Source organism: Benincasa hispida, chromosome 9 (assembly GCF_027475165.1).
Source record: "Benincasa hispida cultivar pf3 chromosome 9, pf3_genome.v1.1, whole genome shotgun sequence".
Taxonomy (NCBI): Eukaryota; Viridiplantae; Streptophyta; class Magnoliopsida; order Cucurbitales; family Cucurbitaceae; genus Benincasa; species Benincasa hispida.
The window spans coordinates 33,958,676-33,979,929 of NC_143486.1; the positions used below are offsets into that span (position 1 = coordinate 33,958,676).

The 21,254-nt window shown below is 30.9% G+C and overlaps 2 protein-coding genes across 8 annotated transcripts; both read right to left on the bottom strand.

Annotated features, from left to right (window-relative positions):
* Window positions 1-1,161: 1,161 nt before the first annotated feature.
* On the bottom strand, window positions 1,162-4,686 carry LOC120085132 (Mitochondrial import inner membrane translocase subunit Tim17/Tim22/Tim23 family protein). The gene is made up of 4 exons (XM_039040995.2): window positions 4,429-4,686; window positions 4,169-4,282; window positions 2,161-2,265; window positions 1,162-1,653 (listed from the first exon to the last, which is right to left on the bottom strand). Exons 1-4 carry the CDS (start codon window positions 4,547-4,549, stop codon window positions 1,394-1,396), a joined length of 600 nt encoding a protein of 199 aa, XP_038896923.1. The 5' UTR covers window positions 4,550-4,686; the 3' UTR covers window positions 1,162-1,393.
* A 7,279-nt stretch (window positions 4,687-11,965) lies between these two features.
* LOC120087074 (ethylene-responsive transcription factor-like protein At4g13040) lies at window positions 11,966-16,944 on the bottom strand. 7 transcript variants are annotated; one of them, XM_039043926.2, is made up of 7 exons: window positions 16,278-16,944; window positions 15,177-15,286; window positions 14,871-15,001; window positions 13,846-13,930; window positions 13,227-13,407; window positions 12,481-12,602; window positions 11,966-12,394 (listed from the first exon to the last, which is right to left on the bottom strand). In XM_039043926.2, exons 2-7 carry the CDS (start codon window positions 15,217-15,219, stop codon window positions 12,267-12,269), a joined length of 690 nt encoding a protein of 229 aa, XP_038899854.1. In that variant the 5' UTR covers window positions 15,220-15,286; window positions 16,278-16,944; the 3' UTR covers window positions 11,966-12,266. The 7 variants fall into 7 exon arrangements, with proteins under 7 accessions (XP_038899854.1, XP_038899853.1, XP_038899855.1 ...); XM_039043925.2 differs by having other exon boundaries at window positions 16,590-16,943; XM_039043927.2 differs by having other exon boundaries at window positions 15,177-15,277; window positions 16,590-16,928.
* Between the last annotated feature and the right edge of the window lie 4,310 nt (window positions 16,945-21,254).

A 21,254-nucleotide genomic window follows, 5' to 3' on the forward strand; every position in this document is an offset into this window, starting at 1 on the left:
AGACAAGACAATCGATTAGTTAGAAAAAGTTAATTTTTTATGCAAATCTTGGTGCTCGATCTTGAGCGAGATGAACCGAGAAAAACTATTGTAATGAGTTTTCAAAAAAGATACTAGTTTTGAAAGATAAAAACTTAAGAGGTTATTTCTAACAATATGTGGGGGAGAGAATCGAACATTTGACTTCAAGGTTAATAACACGAGTACAATGTCAATTGAGCTTATTTTGGCTTTACGATTAGTGTATTAGTGGTATAGTTAGTGTTTTATTGGTTAGGGTTTTTTAATCTACCAATAAATACTTGTAAAGTTTCTACTTTAATCAACATATAACTTAATTGAAGTACTTGATCTTCCATACAATATTTTTCTCTAGTTTTCATTTTTCGTTCTCTTCATTTGTTATTTTTTCGTTACAAGACAAGACAATCTCCTAGATCGAAGAATGATGGTCCTACTTTTGATTTGAAAATCTCTCAAAAGGAATGAAAATATTGTGATACCAAAACTTTTTTTTTTTTTTTTTTGTGTGCGTATAATAATTAAAATTAGATTGAAATTTTGCTTTACTAAATTAATTGCTAAGTCAATAATGTGAGGCTTATTTCAGTGATTGACTTCAACTATAGTTACAGTTATTGCTAATTAGTTTTCATTGTACTAATCTATCATTAATTTATATAAAAGGAAGACTACATGTGAATAAAATCTATCATAAATAGACTTCTGTCAATCACACTAATACGTTTACATGGAAGTCAAGAAGATCAAAAACAAAAATCTATTAATGATAGACTTTATATTTACGTGAAAGTCAATATGTTCAAAAACAAAAAACTATTAATGATAGACTTCAATTAGTACTAATTAACTAATAACTGAAAGAAACCCAACTTGGCATATTTTCAGTATCATTATAATATTTCCTATATTTACTAAGTAATAAAAAATAATAACTATTTTATTCAAAGAGATTCAAACTTGAAAGTCTACCAACACTCACAAGACTCTTTTAATACTAAAAATGAGAACCATGAGATTTTTAATTTATTAGCAATGATGAATTTGAGACGTTGTAATAACCATAACAGCATACACGGTTATGTTATGAGTCTATGATCATGAAACATATTAATCATTTATGAAATATAATTATGAAACTGAACAGCAATTTGGGCAACATATAGATTATAAAGAAAATTTGTATAATACAAGAAAGAAAAAAATTACATGCTGAACCTGCATGAAGAAAAACAGAAATGACAAATATCAGCATTCTCTTCTTATTATTACTACTCCCCACCATATGGTATAATTTTTTAAAAATAAATAAAAATAAAACCCAGAAACTTCAGATCCTTTCTTCCATGATCAATGGGGAAAATAAAATGTCTCAAGGATCCTTTTTGTTTAATTGCCCAAGTGCCCTCTGTGCGTAGAGCTGTTGCTCACGAGCTTGTTTAGCAGCTAAAGCTTCCTCATCAAGAACTTTAATAGGGGACCATTCTGGCAATTTCATCCAACTACTACTTTCTTCAAATATCGATTCTTTGTAGCTTCTTAAAACAGGTTTTAGCTTAAGTGTCGCATAATCTACTGTTGTCCCAACAACGGTGAAGATTAACGAGTATCGAACAGAGCCGAGCTGACCACCTAGCAAGTCCAAAAGAATATAATTGTATACAGTAGATTCACAATATTTGAACTTTGGCATCACAGAACACAAATTATTTGCAGCATTTCATCTCTATTCGTTTTTGTAGAAGCTAATACTTTAGGGAAAATGATCTCTTCACCAGTGGTTAAGTTTCTTAGGAATCAGTTCTAGTTCAACCTACACTAGGCCGTCCCTCTAAATCTTGGTCACTTAGGTATATAGAAAATTCTCAACATCAAATTATAAAACATCCTTTAATTTACCTTTACTCTGACTCATTCCTGTCCAGGAAACTGATTCATAATAGAGAAAACAAAAAATAACAACAGGACTTGTGTCATAACTCATCCAGAAACTCTCCACAAGGCACAGTTTCAAGTTATCAAAGATGATGCACAGTATTAATATAGAAACATAGAAAAAAGTTCAAAACAGTAGTTAGATCCTAGATAATAGTAGTATTGCTTCTGTTTATGGAAGTGAGGGATGTGAAGTTTGTTAACCTTGAAGGCGTCCAAGAAGAGCTCCAGTTCCAAAACCTGCTATTGCAGAGTTCATAAGATCATCAGGTTCTGACCTTCGAGAAACTCTAACAAACTCACGTGCACCTGTTCAATTTATGAAGTGTTATTGACAAAAAGTACTGTGAAGAACTTTTAGCATCAATGATGAAGAGTGAGATAATGCTATGGTATGACTAAATATACACCCATCCAAATCCTAAGAATTTTCCTTGAAATACAAAATCACATAAAGGCCCTCCACGGCTTAACTTGAATCCTGGAGGTTCAATTCAAGAAAATCTTTGCCAGAATTAACTAGTCCATGATAATAGAAATATGCTTAATGGAAAGTTTAAGTTCCAACCTCAGCTCTAACTAATACTCGGACATGAGTTAAAGAAAAGAAAATTTTAATGGATTGTGGTTAAAGTGGCGTAAGTCAAAACACAAAAGCACTTCATCTAACTACGACTTGGTGGTTGAAAAGTAAAGATGTCCGAAAGATTAATTACTCTGTAAATGGTGAATTAAATCAGTAACTCGTAAAACAGTTAGTTAGTTAAAAAAACTGTTTCTATAAATACCCTGTAATCGTGAGAAACTTCAACAGACTTGAAGAGAGTTCTTCAAGAGAGTGAATCTGAGAGTTTTCATATATTCAGCTTGTAATTGTTCCACTTCTCCAAGAAATAAAATATTTATACTGCTCTTCAAAATGGATGTAGGTCAATTAGGACCGAACCACTATAAACACCTTTGTTCTATCTTCTTTCCTCTTCTCTCATATCTTTCTTTCTTTCTTTCTGAATGTTGGTATTAGAATCATTCTGCAAACATTGTTAACTGTGTTTTGAGTGCAAAGGAGATTATCAACTACTTGTTTTACATTTTAAACCACAGCCCAATTTCAACAATGTTGTTGGCATGGAGTAATGTATTTGGTGGTCTTCTGAATTCTGGCGGTATGGCACGATAGGTTTCAGATTCATGGTATGAAAAAGATCACACCTCTTTAAATCAATCTAAAGAAGAAATCTAGTGGAAATTCAGAAGGAGCTGAGGATACTTGAACAATGGTGAAAAGAAAGAGCTATCTCACTTCTGTGTTGTGTCTCAAGCTTCGATGGTGGCTAGGAGACAGGAGAATAAAAAATCAAGGCTGTTTGACCACTAGTCACATTTATTTTTCTTGGCTTACATCTCCCTGCCTTAGGTAATTTGACAACTAGTAGTTTACTTTTCTTTGCTTACACCTCTTAAACTTCATCCATCAGCCAGCTATTCTGTCTAAGGAGCTCACATCACCATTATTCAACTACGGCCTAGATGCATAACAGCACATAATGGCGAACACCATGCTGCAAGCGTTTTTCATTGCTTCCAGCAAGATGATAGGTTTGGGCCTCATGCTGCCTTGTGCTATAGGGTTGGAAAAGATACACTGTCACATGCCAAAATCAAGTCGCTTGCTTGGTTCACCTGATAAAATAAATTAACCCAACCCCATAACGTGTTTGGTGTTCCTTTGAATAGAATCATTATTTCTCAATTTAGGAAAAGATACACTGTCACATACCAAAGCTCCATTTCCTCCATTTATCCCTTTCTCTCATGAAACAAAAATCCCTATTCCATCTCTTCCACAATGAGTTGATGACTCGAACATTGAACGTGACTTCAAAAATGAAGTCACCACATCGATGTCAAGTAGAATCAATCATGATCGTTCGTTCAATCTTGAAGAGAATGAAACTTAACTAATCTGAACCAAATGAAACTTCCTATTTTGATCCAACCACCAGGGTGTCCATCATCAGCAAAATGCCAAACCCAAGACAACAAGATTTTCAAATTGTCATCACTAATTGTTGTCAATGCCCTTAATTTCTTTTGATTGGCTAAGGACCTCACAATTTCCTAATTACAATAACATCGAACAAACCCAATCACAAGAGTAGCTTCAATAAGCAAAATTATGAACATTAAGGAAAAGGAAAAAAAGAATTACCGCAGTAGCAACCAGCGACAATGGACAAATTTGTAGCATAAGTCGCAGAAATATTAGCAAGGCCATGAACTTTCCTATACTTGGACACTAACCCAGCTCCTCCCCCAACAAACCCTGTAGAAAAGAGAATATATGTACATAATTTTTAGGTCGTTCTTGAGAGAGAAACACTGGAAGCAGGGCGGTGAAATAATGATAGATCCAACACATTCGAAGCTGACGGAGGAAAAAATGAAAAAAATGAAGAAACAGATACAGACCTGCGAGAAGAGTGGGAAAGAAGATACGTTCCTTCCAATCGCCATAGTTTGAAGAAGAAGAAGAAGAAGGAGAAGGAGAAGGAGTGTCAGAATCTAGGGCTTTTGGACCGGATGAATCCATTCCAGCTTTAAAGACTAGAGAGGATCGGACGCCAAAAGGATCGAGAAAATGAACATCAAAACAGTAAAAAGGTGTCACTCTCAGTCATCAGCCACCAATAAAAACATTAAACCCATGAATTAGACTAATAATACTCCAATTACTTTAAAATATATATATATATATATCTAATTATGAATTTGAATATATTGATTAAATTTTAGCATGAAAGATAAATTGTTACAAAATTAAAAATACATAAACTAAATTGTTATAGAGTAAAATGTATGGACTAAATTGTTATTCTCATTTTTGGAGTTAAAAAGTGTTTATTTACCAAATTAGAAAGAATAAAAATGAAATTAAAATCCATGAGAATAAATGTTATTTTCTTGACAAGGTTTGCTAAAATATGTAAAAAATATATATTATGACCTTTCTTATGTGGTCATATTATTAGTATCTCTTTAATTGTCAAAGGGTATGTGGAACAAAAAAACATACATAACTAATCAAATGTTCCTCTATTCATACTCTTATGCCACATATATGAAATTACTTAGTGCAAGCATTTTTATTTATCAAAGTAAGTATTTTTTTTTTCCTTCTTCTTCTTTCCAATAGTATGTCAAGTCATATCTATATAAAATATATATATATATATATATATGAGAGAAACAGATAGACAATTTCATAGTCAACTTCTAAACAATGTTCTACAAATCTTAAATGATCTTAAAGGCTTTTTCTTATATAAATAAAGAAAAAAAAAGGTCTCATTAAAGAGATTCGACATTTTGATATTGGTTGATGATAAATGTTTTAAACACTCGATTGTTCAATGTTTACATCTCAACAAATCAAAATTCTTATTTCTTCACTATGTTTGTATCACATTTGTGATCAGTTTAATATTATCACGAACATTGATACTGACAGCATAACTCATGACCACTTTTGAACTTCGTTTGAGATTGCTTTAACTTTAATGGCTAGTAACTGTGTTTATCATAAAATTAGTTGTAATATGAAAGTATATTAGTGTTTGGTAAATTTCAATTTTATACTTGAATAAATTGGTTACAAGTGTTTGGTAAATAAATATAAAAATATCGTTTTTTAGATATAATAACTAAAATAGACTGAATATGTTTTTGATAATTTATAATGATTAAATAATTGCTTAGAATAAATATATAAAATAAATTTTAATTTTAATTATAGAACGAAAATTAAATTTTATTAAAAATTGAATCTATTTGTAAGAGAATTTAAAAGCTAGTAAATAACTGATTTTTAAAAAAATGGTGTGAAATGAGGGACCTTTAATATTAATATTGTTGTTTTCAAAACTTATTAGAGAAATATTGTTGTTTTGAAACTTATTAGAGAAATATTGTTGTTTTGGGAGTTCGAGGCTAGAATTCGAGGGTCGAGGATTCGACTAATGTAGAGGTCGAACGTTGAGAACTCGACAAACAAATAAAAACTTGGAAACAATACGTAAATTAGGGTTGTCGAGGGTTGAAGTTTCGACAAACAAAGAAACACTTTAGGTTGTCGAGGGTTGAAGTTTCGACATACATGGAAATCTCGCTAATTTTGTGATGAGAATCTCGCTTTATAAGGGAATATCACTAATTTTGTAGAGTCTTGACATACATAAGTCGAAACTTCAACCCTCGACAAGGAAGATAAGTGGGTGAAGCAGATTGTAAGAGAGAACGAGATTGAAGGAGAGAGCGGCCATGACTAATGCTCTTTACACAATCAGGATAAGCTTAGTCTAATTAATCCTATGCAATCATCCCATATCCTCAACATTTCTCATACATACATTGTTAAAAGATTTTAATTAGTTTAACCATAAGAACTATCACAAGAATTATCATTAATGGATGTTATGTTATCATTAATTAGTACACTTTGAATTAATTCAAGATGTTACATATCTGTAAGGTAAAATGTTTAAACTTCCATCTTTTATATAATTAAACTAAAAACAAAAGTTTAGTTATGCAAGTTACCACGCTCAAGAATGGACTTTCATCTAATGTGATTTACATACAAACAAAATAACCAAAATTCTGAGAAAATAATGATAAATCCTCTCAGTAGGCAACAACTGAGATAAATTCAATGATCGAATAAAATAGTGAAAGATTGATTCTCAGATATGGGTTTGTATATTATTTCCATTGGAGCTTCCATTCTCAGATATTGTAAGAGAGAGCGAGATTGAAGAAGAGAGCGAGATTGTAGAAGAGAGCGAGATTAAGAGTATCTCACTGAACATCTCGCTCTCTCAATCTCGTTCTCTCCTACAATCTCGTTGAATATCTCGCTCTCTCAATCTCGCTCTCTCCTATTGTATATTCAATTTTTTTATATTATAAAGTTGTACATTATTTTTTTAATTAAATTGTACATTATTCTTTTAATTAAGTTGTATATTGTTCTTTTAATTAACTTGTACATTATTCTTTTAATTAACTTGTACATAACTTTTAATTAAGTTGTACATTATTATTCTAATTAAGGTGTACATTATTCTTTTAATTAAGTTGTACATTATTCTTCTGATTAAGTTGTACATTATTCTTCTAATTAAGTTGTACATTATTCTTTTAATTAAGTTGTACATTATTCGTTAAATTGAGAAACAAATATTTTTTTAATTGAAAAATATATATATATATATATATATATATATTTCAAATCATGGCTTTAAACCCAAGACCTGTTGATTCCGATGTTTTGTACGACCAGTCCATTCATCGATCATTTGTTGTATGACGAGATTGTACTACTAGAGAATTATCTTGTAGGCGTCGAGAGGCAGTTCTCCAGCGCACTATCCCGCTCCACCCTCAAATACTATCGCTACTGCGCACATCTAGATTCTATGGGGTTGCTAGATTAGTATTTATTCAGTTGGACTAACATCTGATCACAGCCTTGGTCGAGAGATGGAGGCCCAAGACGCATACATTCCATATGTCTGTTGGAAAGTGCACTATCACTCTACAAGACATAGAAGTGTTGTTGGGATTACCTATTGACAGTGAGCCGATCATCGGAGTGATGTACGATGACTGGTTAGAAGCTTGTCACCTGTACCTCGGTGCGACCCCACGTGCCGACAAGATTAAGGATCGATGTTAAGTTTAATATGGTTAGGAACACAATTTTGTCAGCTCACAGATGATGCAGACGAGGAAACCGTCATAAGATATACAAAAGCATATATATACTATAAATAGTGGGTGGAAGCTTGTTTTCAGATAAATCAAGCCATTTTGTTCACTTGATGTTCCTGCCACTGTTAGCTAACCTCTATGATGTGGGGCGGTATTCGTGGGGTGGAGCACGCTTGGCATGGTTGTATAGATAACTATGCAAAGCAACAATACATGAGGTTCGAGAGATAGTTGGGCCTTGGGAGCGATTTCCAACCATGGCTCCACAGCTACATGTTAATGACGCTCAGTTAATTGGACGAGCCTACGGTTCTCGGTATGTTGTTTTAATTCAATTTAATTTTTATATCACTGATCTAGTTAATTTAAATTATAAATTATCAATTTAAAAATTTAGGTGGAGAGACAAATTTTGTGTGACTAGGACAACCACACATGTAGTCAACCAGTATAGATACATGTTTGATCTACTTCAACCTGAACAGGTACATTACACTGAATCTAATTGATTATTTTATACACATTTTTATTGTATTTGTCTTTAATATTCTTTAATATAATATTTTGTGTTTCAGGTTATTTGGGAGCCGTACAAAATTATTATGCATACTTTGCCTAATTTTTGTACGAATGGTCAAAACATATGGCGGACGATGAGTCCTCTCATATGTTTTCACATTGGTGAGTGGCATCTTCCTGACAGGGTGATGAGACAATTCGGTTTTCAGCAGGATGTCCCATCGCCTTGTAATACTGAACCCGTACTGCATGATATTGACCTAAGGACTGGAGATTGGTCCGAAAAAGTTGCACATTTGGTAGTGCGATGGCACTATCGTGCAAGGTTTATTGCAGTGGGGGTTTCTCTTGAACAGTTTGACACAGATGTCACTCCAGAATATATTCATTGGTATAATAATATCACAAGGCGCTACGTCACTCGTCCGGGAGCAGCTGTGGGTCATCTGGTAAATGAATGAATATTATCTAATTATTTTTAATTTAAATTTATTTTAAATATTGTCTAATTGTTTTATAATTCACAGAGATCGAACAACAGTAGACTCCGTGAGGTTGCGAATGATCCGAACCAGGTTCTTGCTATATGTAGTGACAACCAAAGCTATATGGAGGAAATTCATTATATGTACGATATACCTATTGTTCCTCCACCAGCTCCTAGACGTAGAGGACCTGTTCGGGAAGAGGATGAGTTTGATGAGGTTGCACATAATGTGGAAGAGTTGCCCCCTATGATGCAGACGCAGAGTCAAACTGATTATATTAGTCCGATGATGATGATGTCAGCATTTGGTTCAGGACATTATGACTCAAAGGTTGGTCCTTCATCTTCATACGTGCATGGACATGGTCGGGGTCGTGGAGAGCATAATGAATATTTATATTATGAAGCGCCTGCAGAGGTAACAGAGCAACATCAAGAAGAACCCAAGTAACCTCAAGTTCGAAGTCGACAACGACAACCAGCTTGAAATCGACGACGTCCGCCTTGTGGGACACATTGATTTTTGTAATTATTTTTATATAAATGAGATATTTAATTTACATTCTTTTATTTTTATGAGATATTATTTTTTTAATTTATTCTTTTTAGAGTTTAAATAAAATAATAAAATGTTTTTAGAAATTGTTTTTATAAAATGGAAAATAAAAAAAAAAAAAAAAAAAAAAAAGAAGAAAGAAAGAAGAAGGACAATGTGTAATAATTATAAAAATAAAAAAAGGGAAATTTATACGGATGACCCAAAAATTGAAGTGTACTCTCGCTATCTCGCTCTCGCTCTCGTTCAAAATCTCGCTCTCGCTCTCGCTCATAATCTCGCTCTCTCTCAAAATCTTGCTCTCTCTCATAATCTCGCTCTCTCTCATAATCTCTCTCATAATCTCGCTCTCTCCCAAAATAATAATGGAAACCTTAGAAAAGCGAAAGGGCAAGGTTGATGGTTCAAAATTCGACCTACCTTGGTCGAATTTTGAACCCTCGATTTATTTATAGAAAAAATAATATTTTTACAAATAGTTTGAAAACAATAACATTTTTCTAAATAGTTTCTAAAAGGACAATATCCTTTTAATTTTTTCGTGAAATGAGCATGTGATTTAGAAGTAATTTTAGTGGATCGAATCATAATTTGTTTAAAAAAAAAAGATTATTTTATAATCACTTCTATTTATCTAAAATTCAATAACAAACTGATAGCACCAACAATGTGTTATCTTGCATCGATTAATTCAAGGTTATTCTCAAGTTTTATATGTTTACTTCATGATGTTGTAGGTATCAAACACCTAGATTTGGACGTTAATGTCGAAATGGAGCTTAAATGGACTAATATGGAGGTAAAGCGCATCAATCGAGACACAAGAGGACCAAGAAGTCCAAAGGACAGAGCGCTACAGCGCTAGTTCGGCATCGAAAGACAGAATGAAAAGTTATGAAACAACAGGCAAGTGTCGCGGCACTACGAAGTTGGAAGCGGACGTCCGCGCGGTAGCGCTATGAGAGCGACCCGACACCGTATCAATTTTTATAAATATCGAGTCCGATTTAAGGGTTTTTCATTCCATCAACCAGCCAGTCGTCGACGAATTTCCTCCGCATTTTTCTCTTCCTTTTCCTCATCTTAAGCAAGGTTAATGTTCAGGAGCATGTTCTCATCGATCACGAAGCCGATTGTTGGCTAAAGTATTCGTTCTAACTTGGGTTCTTAGGATATTCTTCCTTCTCATATACACCTGTGAGCATCTGCACTTGGTTTTTATTTTGTTTGTTGATTTATATTCTAAATTAATAGATTATGATTTACTATCTTCCAATTGTCTAACAAACTTATTGTGAGTATTAAGTATTGATTTACAACATGTGACATGAAATTGTATTTTAATCCAACAATAGCAAAAGATTAGGTTTGCTTGTGAAATATTGTTAATAATGGTGAATATTTATCTAATCAACCTATGGAAGAAATCGTTTGAATATTTAATCCTGGCTTTTCTTGTTAAATGTTCGATTTAACTTTTTCCTAGATCATAATGCTATTAGGTTAATTGAATTTGTATGCTTTTCATCTATCATCTTGGACTAATTAGATAATTACGTTGATTAACTAGCTTTTCTAACCAAGTAAGAAAAATTCTATGATCAAATAAATTGAATTGAGGAAATCCAAATTAAACTCAAGCTGGATATTTTTCTCTTCAATTATCTCAACTCGCTTTCTTTACTTTTTATGCAATTTATTTTCTTACAAGCAACTCAACTTGAAATTTCCCCCTCTCAGTTACCTCGGGCTATAAACTCTTTATTAAAGAAGCATGCTGGTTCTTTGTGAATTCGATCCATATTACCACTACTGCATAGTTTTAGATAGGAACGAACTTTATATGATCAAAAGTTGGTGACAAACTGTGGCCGATCACAAACGCATCTTTGGTTGAAGATATTTTTACACGACTTGTATTTTATATTTATATCATGATGAAGAATATCCCTAGAGCTATTGTTTAATGGCATTAGTACTTTATTATTATTATTATTTAAAAAAAATAGATTCCTTTAGAGAAAGGTAATCGATTCCTTCAATTTTGAAGAAGTTTTGCTTGTTGTTTGGTCCAAAATTAAAGAACCCAATCTTGGTACGATGTTTTGAAGGCACCCAAAAGTGGTAAATTGTGAACTATTTTGTCTAATTATTGAAACATTTTAGCCAAAAGCAATTGATTTGTGCGCTTTTTTTTTTTTCTTTTTTTTTTCTTTTTTTTTTTTTTGGATTTCAGCATTTTAGGGGATATATTCCTTTCTAGAGCACATTTTAGTATTTTTGGCTACATTTGGAAGTATTTTTAGCATGGTCCATTTTAAGTACTAACATCATCATGTTTTTTAGAGTGTTTTTAGCTCAAATGCTTAATTGGAAAGTATTTAAATGCACTTTAAATTGGGTAGAACCAAACATCAAAATTATTTGTTCATAAAATTAATAATAATAATAAAAAAAAAAAAATCTTGAGCACTTCTAGTAGCTAATAGAAATAAGATTTAATAAAGAATAATCTATCTTTTTTTTCATCTTTAAGGGAAAGAGAGGTAGAGATAACATTAAAATTTTTGACAAAACGATAATACCTTTGTACAAAAGTTACATTGATATTAGTTTAACAATATGTAGAGTAGATAATTTTAACCTCTTCATCAAGAATACATATTTTATGTCAATTTTAACGATGAAAAATATTGGTAGACTTCCTCATTATATATAACAATTTTAAAATTCATTTCAACATCGATTCAATATGCTTCTGCTAAAAAGAAATTAGCAGTAAATTATATTGGAACATATTACGAGCTTCAAATGAAAAAGAAAAAAAATGAACTTACACATGAAAGAAACAATGTATTCTAGCCTAAAAAAACATTTACTTGGAAGGGAGGAATTTGAATGGAGGTTCATGCAACTTGGCCTAACCTGTTGGACCTAGAAAATTTTACCATTCTTCTTGAGCTAAAAGCTAGCTCCTCAAGTGAAGTTAATGTCTTCTGGAACCGGAGGCTCGTTGAATCTGTGCTTGAATTCGGTGTTGTCGATTTGCAGCGACGAAGCTCCAAGCTTCTTTGGCGATGATCCTGTGCCGAGTCTCTTGTGCTCTGAAACACATTACGAATAATCACGAACTGAATCTAATGTATTAAAGAAAGAAAATTGAAGATTTTGAGAGCACCAAGACCACTACTTTTGTTTGTAATTGCGTGTCGAGTCATAGCAAGGAAGTCTTCCCATTTGAACTTTTGGAGTTCTTGCTTCTCTTCCTCCGAGAGTTCAAAATTCGGTTCCCTTCCACACACATAAGCAGCTCTACAAAACCAAAAGACCAGTGAGATCATCATACCTGATACCTATCCAATACTGAGGGAATGCTTATCAATGTGAATCGAGCTCGAGTTCATTCTCATTCACTTAACGACTTCATAGGTATATGAACAAAATGATATGTGGCAGTAAAATAACTTAAGTTCAATGCTAGACCACACAAAGACGGCATGACACCCATCATATCTCGGTGAGTTCATATATGTGTATGTGTGTGGACGTATATGTATATAACTAAACTTCCATTCATGAACAGTGTCTCTTATCCAACTTACTATAATATGCAGAACACTGTTAGCACTTTTAGAATTGTATCTTTACTTGTCTATATTTGGTTTCTTAATCCTTAAAGATAAAAGGAATGGTGCAACGGTTAATTCGATCAGGAATTTTGGTACATGAATTTCTGTTTCGTAGCTCATTGATTCTGTCTTTCAATTACAGATTCTTCAAAAACTCGAATCATTGAAAAGAAATTTTCTAGCTATCCTCATATCGGTGCTCTATGATGATCTTTTCAACAAAAATAGTATCCTGGCCGGAGTCTGCATATATATGTTGTTTTTAACGGTTAAAAGTGAAAAAAGAAATGATTCAGAAAATGAATACCTGTCATACAAACGTGCAGCCTCTTCTTGTGAACCGAACGTTCCTAAATGTATCTGTTTTTTGTCAACCTTAATCGCAGCCTGCCATTTCATGTTCTTGAAGTAGACACCCCTCATGATTGATAGTTCTTGATTATGAGAGTTCTTTCTCCTATGTCTCTTTCTATGTTTTAGCGGATGCCCTACAAACACGAGTCCATGTATTAGGAGAGACGAAATGCAGGTAGTTGAATTTGAACATCGTGCACAATGACATAGGGCAAGACTGACAATTACAATAGTTGTTGCGATAAGAATGTGTTCATGAAAAAACAAGTGTCTTATGAGAGGTTGTCACCATGTCATTCGTAAAGTGTTCAAATTATAAATGAAATGATAGATGCACCAACCACGCAGTCGGTTCTGGATCAATCTGTAACTCCTAAATTACAACAAACAAATTCAAAATTTTGAACCACATATATAAAATTTCCATTTCATTACCACAGGAAAGAAAGAATGGCCACAGTAATATTAAGCAAAAATAAGCATCACAAAAACCATATATCTCAAAAGCAACCCACAAGCAAACAACGACGAAACTATGATCGTATGACAAATATGTTTCTTGATCAGACAACCTGAAATAGGCTGATTAGACTGTTCATTCAGTGAGGTCCAATCCAATGCATTTGCGAAACTGGATTCCATATTTTCAATAGAGCTCTGTAACAAAAGACCAAATTTTGGAAAATAACCGTCAGATTATAAGTCAACATGCTCAAAAAGCAGATATAAAGAACCTGGAAATTTAAATTACACCCTACATATAAGAATTTTATTTTGACCCAGATTTTTCAAGGGCAGTGTAATAAATCAAATTGTGAGAGAATTATATATTCATTAAATGGTCATCAACAAGATCCTCTGAATGATGAACTCATGAAATCAAGTCAGGCACATGAACTCGTAAAATCTGTCCTTAAAATGTGTATTTTAAAAATCCAATGATATAAAAAATGGAGGATTTAGCTTTTATTGGTTACTGAAGTTTAATCCGTCCGTCCATAATTACGGGTTCAAGTTCAAAAGCCCATGATCTTCACAGGCTTTTGTAGAGATAGAGAAAATACAATGTATATATTGACAACATTTCCCTTTTATTCCATCAAGTATACATCATAGTTGTATTGCGGATTCATCTTATGTTATAGATGCAAGAGCGTTTAAAGATCTCAGAGTGATCCTCCTCAATTTCAGCAGCATATTTAAAAGGTCGAAAATATTACCGGAGACGAAGCTGAAAAACAAACCTTTGCTATCACTATCAGACATGGCATTTTAGAATATTCTTAGCCAATTCAGAATAAAAGCATTTAATGAGAAAAATGTGAAGCAATCATAGATCTCCATATGGTACAGAATAAGATTTCAGAACAACTGTTCAAAATAACATGTAAAGAATGAAATGCAGAAAATGTTTCACCTTCTTTTATCAGCAAAAACTAGGAAGCTTAACAGATCTTCCAATATCAATATTGTTCCAAGAAACAAGTAGAGATCTTAATGCTATCAACATACAGATGGGGATAACTTCATATACACAATATCACGGTTATGTGTATGTGTCAAATTGTCGGAAAAAGTTTCAAGCTTGTCATCTTACCCTATCTGTAATGTTAACATCATCAGAAGACTTGGGATGCAAAGTGACAAGTTTGTTACTCGGACTAGGATTTTCGGGAGTAGTTCCATTTTCTGAAAACTTGGGAAGTGGAGTTACAAATGAACTTTTCCCTGAAATGTCTCAGAAAGTTTCAACAAACAAGTTTAATCAAATGAATTATGAACTTCTTGAGCTAGGAAAGAAAGACAAAATACAAACTTTCTAGAAAGTATCACCTAAGAAAAATTAATGATGATTGCTTATTCAACAAACAATCATTTATCTAACAAGAATGTGTAAACATACCGGAGCATAGTCCTAAGAGCCTCCGCCTTCTTAAGCTTACCATAGTCGATGTCAATCTTCACGTCGTGCACAGTGTACGCAACAAATTGTTTATCATGAATCTGTACCACCTTGGATGCAAAGGAGAGGCAGTTATAGTCAAATTTTGAATGTAACCTCTGATGTTATACAAAAAATATTAAACGTCGTGATGAGCAGAAAGTCTAAAAAAATCGATAAAGCTGGAAAATAAGGATCCTGAGCAAAACAAGAGGCTCAATTCACCAAGGATGGCAGCTCATTAATAATAACTTGGGATATACTGAATACTTTAAAAGTTTCTTGTTTAGGTGCATCAACCTATATATGGAAACATAATCCCTAATGCAGTTATGTCCGTGCTTCAAGCTCAATCCAATCACCCAAAAATAATGTGATTTTCGCCTTTCCTTTTATAAAAAACTCATTAAAAGATGGTGGACTGAAGGACTTCATTAATAGACTTAGTATCCAAAGAACATAAAGAAAATATGTTTATAAGAAAGGATAATAAAGAAGATAGTGAGAACGGTACAGAGAATGCGTTTTTCGTTTACATAATCGTGGCAGTTTGTTACTAATAAAATCATCAAGATAGCATCATGATTGGAGGCCAAAAGCATTTAACCAGCTTTTACAACTGATGCAACTTGATGAAAAGAAGGATCTCCCCACAAGGCATACAATCTCAAAAACTAGTAAACCAAAATTAACTCCTATGTCTAAAGCAGTCCTTAATAATGAGTAGAAAAGGCAAAAGAAGTAGCAATTCATTTTATATAAAAAGGAGATACTAATTCAACAGTTTCTCATAAATATCCCATCAAATTTGGCAAGAACCCAGAGTTAGATTCTGCATAACAATCCAGTTAAGCAAACAACAATATACAGTCATTTGAGTTTCAATATAATGAACAACAAGAACTCCAAGCTCTAGAAAAAAAGAAATCACAAAAAGGAAAAAGGGAGATGACAGTAAACTTGGGCATCTATCAATTTGCATATTATTAATCCAAAGCCAAAACCAATTATAAAAAATAAATAAAAAAAAATAGATAAATAAATAAAAAGAGAGAAAAAAACCCGAGTTCTTAATCTCTCTCTTTTTTTTTCTCTCTCTCTTGAGAAATAAGTCAACCCAACCCCCCTTCAACCAACCACCACCTTTTCTTCTAGGAGAGGCCAAAAATGAAGGGAACTCCAAATACCCCAAATACCCCAAATGCCCAAACGCAAAACCAAACACCAAAAAAAAAAAAGAGATACCCAGAAAGGAAAAAGCAGAGAAAAACACAATAAGCATCATAGAAAGCTGAAATGGGGCAGCCATGGAAGCTCCAAAAGAAAAGGGTAAGCCATTGGAGAAGAAAGTGAGTCAAATGTGTAGAATAGTACCTGAAAAAACAGCAAACATGGGGAATAAACAACTTAAAGAAACATAGATTTCACAGAATCAAAGCCCAAATGGGGAATTGAAAAGGAAAAACAAAAGAAGAAGAAGAAGGTTGGTGAATGTGCAAAAAAAAAGGGGTAGTGAGTGAAAAACATGCATCTACAAATACAATAAAACCAAGTTTTGGGAATTGTATGTGTATTTGGTGACATTTTGAGGTATGCTTTTTGGGTTAAGAGTTGAGAGAAGGTGGTAAACTGGTGACATAGTGATGTTGCAGAGAGAGAAGAGAAGAGAAGAAAAGAGAGGTTGTGGGTTGGAAAAAAGAGTTGGTTGAATTTGAGAGAATGAAAGGCTAATGCCTCTGCCTCTACATAAACTTTTTATTCCTCATTTGCCCTTTCTCCAAATTCCAATTTTACCTTCTTTATTTGCTTCTTCTATTTTTTTATTTTATTATTATTTTGATGGAGAGAGGGGTTTGTTGAACACAAACTAGAGTAATGATAGGCTCTCACAACATATTTTTCAGTCAAAGAAAAATTAAATACAATTTTTTAAAAAATTGTTTGATGAAAATTTTTTATTGAGCAATTGCTTGAAGGTACAATCCAACCATCATCTAAGTTTTTTCTATAAATTATGAGAGCAACAATCTTTTTTCGTTTTAATTTATTATTATTATTTTCTTTTAGAATAATGGACATTCATTTATGGAGTTTAGGTTAGTAGCATAGGCCATATAACGTAAGATGAACTCTTTTTTTTAAAAAAAAAACAAAAGTACAAGTAAATAAATTTTATGAGACTTTCCTAACTTAACATAATTAATTAAAAACCTATATTTTCTTTAGTAAAAGAGATATACGGGTCAACTAGTTAAGGTATTCATCCATTGAGTTTATTACATTTTAACACTTTTTTAAGGTTGACTAAGGTCAACTAGTTAGGGTATTATAACCTAACAAATAAAGTTTCCACTTATACTTCTTGTTGAATTTAAAAGAAAAAAGAAAGAAAGTCGGATTAGCGGAAGATAAATTTACAATAACATAAAATACCAAGTGAGTTAAATAGACATTTGATAGAGGAATAGAATCATATATGGAAGAAAATTTTCATATTTCTTCTCTAAATTCTCATTATATATAATAGGATTATTAGCCAATTTTAATGTTCACCTATAAAATAACTAAAAAAAAATTACATACACAAGAGAAATAGTGTAATTGAAAATGATTAAAATATATAAGGAATTAAATTAAATTTTTGTAAACTATAGGAATTTAAAAAAAAATAAAATAAAAAGCTTCATAATTTTTTTTTTTTTTAAAAAAAAAGACTAGAAGCTATATGGTTAAAATACCATATATGACATTATTGTTAAATTGAAGTTGTTATGAGTTATTGACACGTATGTAAAAGAATGTCTCTATATAATAAGATTGTGAAACGACATTTTCCTTTATGCTACCTCTCTCATTTCTTTCGGTGCCAATAAAAGTAGGATAATTATTATTTTTATTTTTATTTTTTTATTTTTTTATTTTTTTATTTTTTTATTTTTTTTGAAAAGGAGAGACTCTTCCTTCCCCAATTTTAGTTTTTTCTTTCCTTTTTTTCTTCAAGCTTTTCAAATTTTAATTTTTACTTTTATACTTTCATAACGATAGTCAAATAAAATTTTTTATTGTTGACCATGAGAATCCTAATAAATTTTTATTTTTATTTTTTAAAAATAAAATATTCTAAATGGTAAGTGATTTACATTAAATATCAATAATTTAACTATAATTTATATATATGTTTTTATAATAAGTTAATTGTTCGTTGGCTAGGATATTCAAAAGGAAATAAAAATAAAATAAAATTCATCACATATTTTTAGATTGTTTTCGAATAAAAAAAATGAGTTAATTTATTTACAAATATAGCTGAATGTTACTTTTTATTAGTAATATATTGCAGTGATAAATGTCTATTGCAGTCTATCATAGATAAACAATTATTCTATATTTTTTTAAAAAAATCATGTGAATTTTAATAAAGAAAAAACCGCAATTAATAAATTTTTAGAAAAATTTTAACAACTTACCAGAGTTGAAATTAAGATTAATATCTAATCTCTTTATTGAGGCATATATCCTAATTCTTAACCAATTAAACTATTCAATTGACAATTTTTAGACAATTTTAAACTGATCATAATTTTCACCCTCTTTGATTTTAAAAAGAGATTACAAAAAAGTTAATTAGTAGCAATATCAATGTTATATGCCTCCTAACTTAAAATCTTGCCCTAATTTGAAAAAAAAAAATACACTAATTTATAAATTTTCTTTCCAAAATTTTCCCTTAATTAATTAAAATTGGCTTTGATAAGTTTTGCTCCACTTCCCCTTAATTTTAGGTTTCCGTTATTATTATGATGATGATGATTATTATTATTTTGGAGTATTAGGTATGCGTTATTTTTCACAATATATTAGCCAACAAAATGAACAACTATAATTACTAAAAAAACAAATAAACAAACAAATTTGAGCAAATGATGACTGCCTACATTTATTTTATAACCTAAAGTTTTGAAAACATCGTTTATTGATTTTTGTCCTTTTTTGTCTTTCTTTTAAAAAGATGATGGTACATAAGCAACAAAATAAAGGAAGGTTACACAAATCACCTATTACATTTTGTTTTTATTTTGTAGAAAAAAAGGTATTTTTTTATTTTAATTCTTAGTTTCAATTTAAAATATTTGCTTCATTGGTTAATAGTTAGTCTACAACAAGTGCAATGTAGGTAAAAAATATTTATTTATTTTATGAGTAATTATTTTAAATGATAAAATTGTTTGAAATATTTTTAAATATGACAAAATGTCACTGCTTATCAGTAATAGATATTGATAGACATCTATCAATATCAGTGATAGATACTGATAATGTTGTATCTATCAGTGTCTATTACTGTCTGTCATTGATCGACAGTGACATTCTGCTATATTTATAAATAAGTTGACTCATTTTTCTATATTTGAAAAAAAAAATCCTTATTTTATTATATAAAAGATGTAAAACATTAAAATAAGACAATCCAATTTTAAAAATGAAAATGTTAAAAAAAAAATCTATTTTTAAAGTATGTAAATGTAGAAGATATCAAATGGTTAAAAAAAAGTTGGTAATTTTTGTTATATATGAAAACAACCCTTCAAGGAATGAATGTGTTATTACATCCCTTAAGATAGCTTATATATATATATATAATGGTAGGTAGGTTTTAGAAAAATAAAACATAAAACAGGAATATTTTACACTATAAAAGTAAGATATTTGTATGTGTATGTATTTTACACTATAAAGGTAAGATATTTTAATCTAAATAAAGGTAAAATTAAATTAGAATCAAAATGAGCACAACTATTCAAATCTCTCCAAACTCTTATTATATTAAAAGAAAAACTAACCTCGGAAAAAATAATTGCAAAAAGTTTATTACCTTTTGATTTTGATTTTGATATTTTACTTTTAAAATGTAAGTTTGTTCATTGACCTTTTTTTTTTTCTTTTCTGTCAAATAAGGGAAGGAAAGAAACGTGTAAAAACTTTTCACGGACTTGTTTTGATAACTCTTTTGTTATTAAATTTTATTTTTAAATTTATATTTATTTCTTCCTAATTTTCTTACAAGGTTTTCAACTTAATAAAAAAAATAAAAATATTTTGTGAAATTAAAAAAAAAAAATACTATTCGTTTTAGCTTGTAAAACTTGACATAGATTTTGAAGGCATGATTTATTAGAGTGAATAACAAAAAATATATATATATTAGTGAAAGCAGTGTTTATAAACTTAATTTTAAAAAATAAAAAATGAAAAAATGAAATAGCTGTCAAACATGATCTAAATTATCATCAAATCGATTGTACTGGTTTGTTTAAGAACTACAATCATGAACCATTTTTTCAATAGATTTCAAGTGTTTTTTTTTTTTTTGGGGGGGGGGGGAGGGGGAGGAGGAAATCAAAATCGATTTATGGCGTATTTTGATTGATTAGAAAAAAAAAATGATTTTCAAAGAAGTTATTTTTATTTAAATTCTTTTGATAAAAATCATTTAAAATACCGTTTAAAAGTGTTTTAAATGCAATTTTGAGAAATTATCAAACACTTTAATTTTGAAAATTTTCTAAGATGATCTATTGTCAAAATTAAACACTTAGAAAGTTAAACCAAACAAGGCCTTATCAACTTGATGTTCTTATATAAATATAAAATAATTTAATTCAACTAGTAATTGACCTAAAACTTAGTACTTACTTTTCTTTAATATTGTATGCTCTTCATTTTTATTGGATAATATATTTATTACCTAAGATGGTCTTTAAATTTGATGTCTATCGACATTTTTACAAGTCTATAAATTTGACACCGACATAATGAGCGAATCGACATTTTTTTATTATATCATAAAAAAATTGTTGAAATATAATCAACAAAATTTCATTAATATGAACCTAATATGAATGATAAGAAATTTATATTTATTTAAAAAGTAGTGCAATGTTTATTTGTTAATTTAAAGAATTATTATGAATTTTTTTATATTTATACATTTTTCAAAAATATACATCAACATCATAATAAAATTGAGAATTCAACATT